Below are 3134 nucleotides of genomic sequence, written 5' to 3' on the forward strand. Positions count from 1 at the left end.
ATGCCTGTTCCCAGTGGAGAGGAGAAGGATCTGGCTGAAGCTGAGGAACACAGAGGTATATCATCTGTATCACTGTCACACAAACACTGTCAAAGTACCTGGAGATATTAACCAGAATTTATGAGTTTCCCTTATCTGCTGTGTTCTTTTGGGAGGTAATTTTTGAACTACAACTGTAACAGATGTACTAGTGAAAGAGCTGCATGAATGTGAGTCTTCAGCTGGAGTGGGAGTAGCTGTGGGGGAGGCGGAGGAGGGTCTCTCATGGGCCTGGGCTCCATCTCTCTGCCGTAAATCTGCAGGAAGCTCTCCCTCTGAATCAGCTCAAGGTCAGTCCTCTCTGCTGATGAACAACAAAAACAAGAAGACAACCACCCTAACTTCATTTTGGGTACAGTGTCAGAATCGCAACATATTTAACAACAAACAATAACCACATTATTCATAGACTTTCATTCCAAGAACAGTACATACCACAATGTAAACGTTTTATTAGGAGGCTTCGTAGAAACTACACTATTTTTAACATTTAATATCCTAAATGACTTCAATGTTGGGGGACGGTGATTTCATTACTTATTTTTATGTTAACACTGCAAGGAATTTCTACTGAACTTGTTCATTTTGACAAATCCCATCAGCTTTAACAGTCAGCTTTTCACAGTAGGATAAAAATGTATTTGTGAGAAATCGCCAACCGCCAAAGCTCTGGTGTTGCTCTCTGACCAGCTGCCTCCTGAGGATCCCCTCCTGCAGATTCTGGGTCAGCTCAGACCCCGCTGAAAAGGTTTCACCCCAGGAAGAGAGAACAATGATGTGGCCAAAAAGGTATTTCACCCTCAGTTTGATACCATAAGACTGTAGTGTATAGCAATTTTGAAAACAACTTCCAATGTGGGGTGTGTTTTCCTTTCAGCAAGGTAATTACACTGATGATGTGAAAATACATTTTGGCCTTCTGTCTGCAGGTCGATCACAATTTGTGCCACAATATCAGGGACCAGATTTACGCAACCTCAGTACAACTAATTCATATTTACATAAATAAACTGTGTTTGCTAGTTGGACCAGCAAATGTGGGGGGTGTACTTACGCACTTTATCGGCTCATAGCTGTCACTTTTTTATTCTTGCATTGATCTGGCTTTTCAGTGGGTACAGTGATCTCTTGCACAAAAATATACCAAAAAACACTAAATTAAATCCTATTGCGAAATCTAGGGAAAGTTTTCCATCCTAATCCACCCTAAAATAGGAAATGCTCGCATGAGGGATACCCAGGCATAATGGAAAACAGGGTTGATGAGTCATCCAGCAGCTAGGAAAGAAAAAAACTTGTTCAAATGAATATTCATCTTAGAGCAACACAAAAGAAGTCCTTTTTTTAATGCCACATCCAAATAATAATATCCATCATTATTTTCTTCTCCCAATTCATGGTATACAATACAATTCCCTCTCATACCCTATTTGAAGTTGCTCTCTCAATGTGTCCTCCTGACTGACATGATATAATGATATGCATACATGAATTTTTTATCAAAGGCTATACAATCTCCTGCAGTGCTCGGTAAGTGACACTTAAATTAAACGTGAACAGTATGCATAAAGCGTTGCCCTTACACCTTATTCCCTGTTGGGTTCTTGAGAATTATCTTAGGTAAACATATAATGGCAGTGTGGGAGTTAACAGTGGATAAATGATGGTTTAGTCATTCAGATTTAGATGGGTTTTAGAGCATGAGAGTTGAATAGTGGTTCAGTTATACCTCACGTGTAAGACCTTACTGAGCGGCACTCTGTGTCTGACTGCTTGCCTTTTATCCTCCTTATTACGACCCCCTCCACTCCACTAGAGGTCTCTGTCTTTGTGTTCTGCTTGCTGGCTCTTGTTTGTGTTTCAGGTGATCAACCTGATGAGCCACACCTGGGCCGTCGACATAAAAGGCCAACACCAACCTATACTGACCGCTCACTCTTCTGTTGGACACGGCCGCGTCTTTTTTCTGCACATTTTCACACACCCATACACGCAATCATTACTGATAACTGACTTCCACATTTATTAGGTTTCTTTGAAGACCTTTGGTTTTTGTGGTATTGCAAATAAATATACTTTTTGTTACACTTAACTTGTCTAGTCTCCCATCTTTGTTGCAGCCTATGAGCCAGGCCGTAACAAATGGGGCCTCGTCCGCGATATTGACATTGTTTCTAGTTCTGTAGTGCAGCCATCTTTGTCTGCTTGTAAGTGGATTGAAGGGCTGAGACTGATTACAGGAATCAGATCAGCTGTAACTTGGTAGACAGGTGCACCTCATTGTGTGCATGCTGGTTGGTTGGGAGACATGGACAAGTGTGGTGAGTAGATGTTTGTTTTTGTTGGATAATGTAAGCAGTTGTAATGAAATGCATGTGGGTGGTGTTTTTGTTTTTTGTCGCTAAGCTCGTTATATGGTGATTTTTGTAGCAGATTGTTGGTGGTCCTGTGAGTGTCTCTCACTTCTGTCCCTGTAGGCTTCAGAACGGATTTCCTTTGGAATTAGTTGGGGGGGTTTTAGTGTGGTGTGGACGTGGTTAGAGCTATTAGCTCGGGAGCACGTCCAAAGCTGCGGGTGGAGTTGCCAGTTGCTGGTTGCTTTACCGGGCTTGTGGGTTTCAGTGCATAAATACCCACCATAAGTAGCACCTGAAGACTAGGGGGGAGTTTAGGTAGTATTTTGTTTTTTTTGGTAGATAGAGGGACATGACTGCTGTTATCTGTGTATGTGCTATTTGAGATCGGCTGCAAATGTGTTAAGTGAGTTTACTATGTTTACATGAGTGTTTGTTATCTGTCTCGCCGTGGTTGAATAATGTTGGTGTTTTCCTGTTAGTAGTTTGATCCTGGTAAACCGTTTGGCTTTATTAGTTCTAAAACAAGTCTGTGTTTTGGTGATATCTTAGTGCAGGATGCTACAGTGGCTTATGTGTAAGTAAGTAGATGCAGGAGGGAAGTGCAAAATGGTAATGTGTTGGAAGTGTCTGCAAGTGGTTAGTTAGACCTGTAAGCTTCGGGAACATAAGCGTTGCATTTTAGGTGTCGGGTGTTTCTTCCGTTTGGTTTGATGCCGTTTCGGAGTGGTTGGGTTCCGA

The 3134-nt window shown here is 41.9% G+C and overlaps 1 protein-coding gene across 1 annotated transcript in view; it reads left to right on the forward strand.

Annotated features, from left to right (window-relative positions):
• LOC104967337 (glypican-5-like) overlaps positions 1-3134 on the forward strand; it is a 29912-nt gene continuing 26778 nt past the window's right edge. The window contains exons 1-2 of the mRNA XM_010796746.1: positions 1-55; positions 183-329. Of these exons, the coding sequence (XP_010795048.1) occupies positions 1-55; positions 183-329 (202 nt within the window). The remainder of the gene's footprint in view (positions 56-182; positions 330-3134) is intronic.

Source organism: Notothenia coriiceps, unplaced genomic scaffold (genome assembly GCF_000735185.1).
Source record: "Notothenia coriiceps isolate Sejong01 unplaced genomic scaffold, NC01 NC01_scaffold00037250, whole genome shotgun sequence".
Taxonomy (NCBI): Eukaryota; Metazoa; Chordata; class Actinopteri; order Perciformes; family Nototheniidae; genus Notothenia; species Notothenia coriiceps.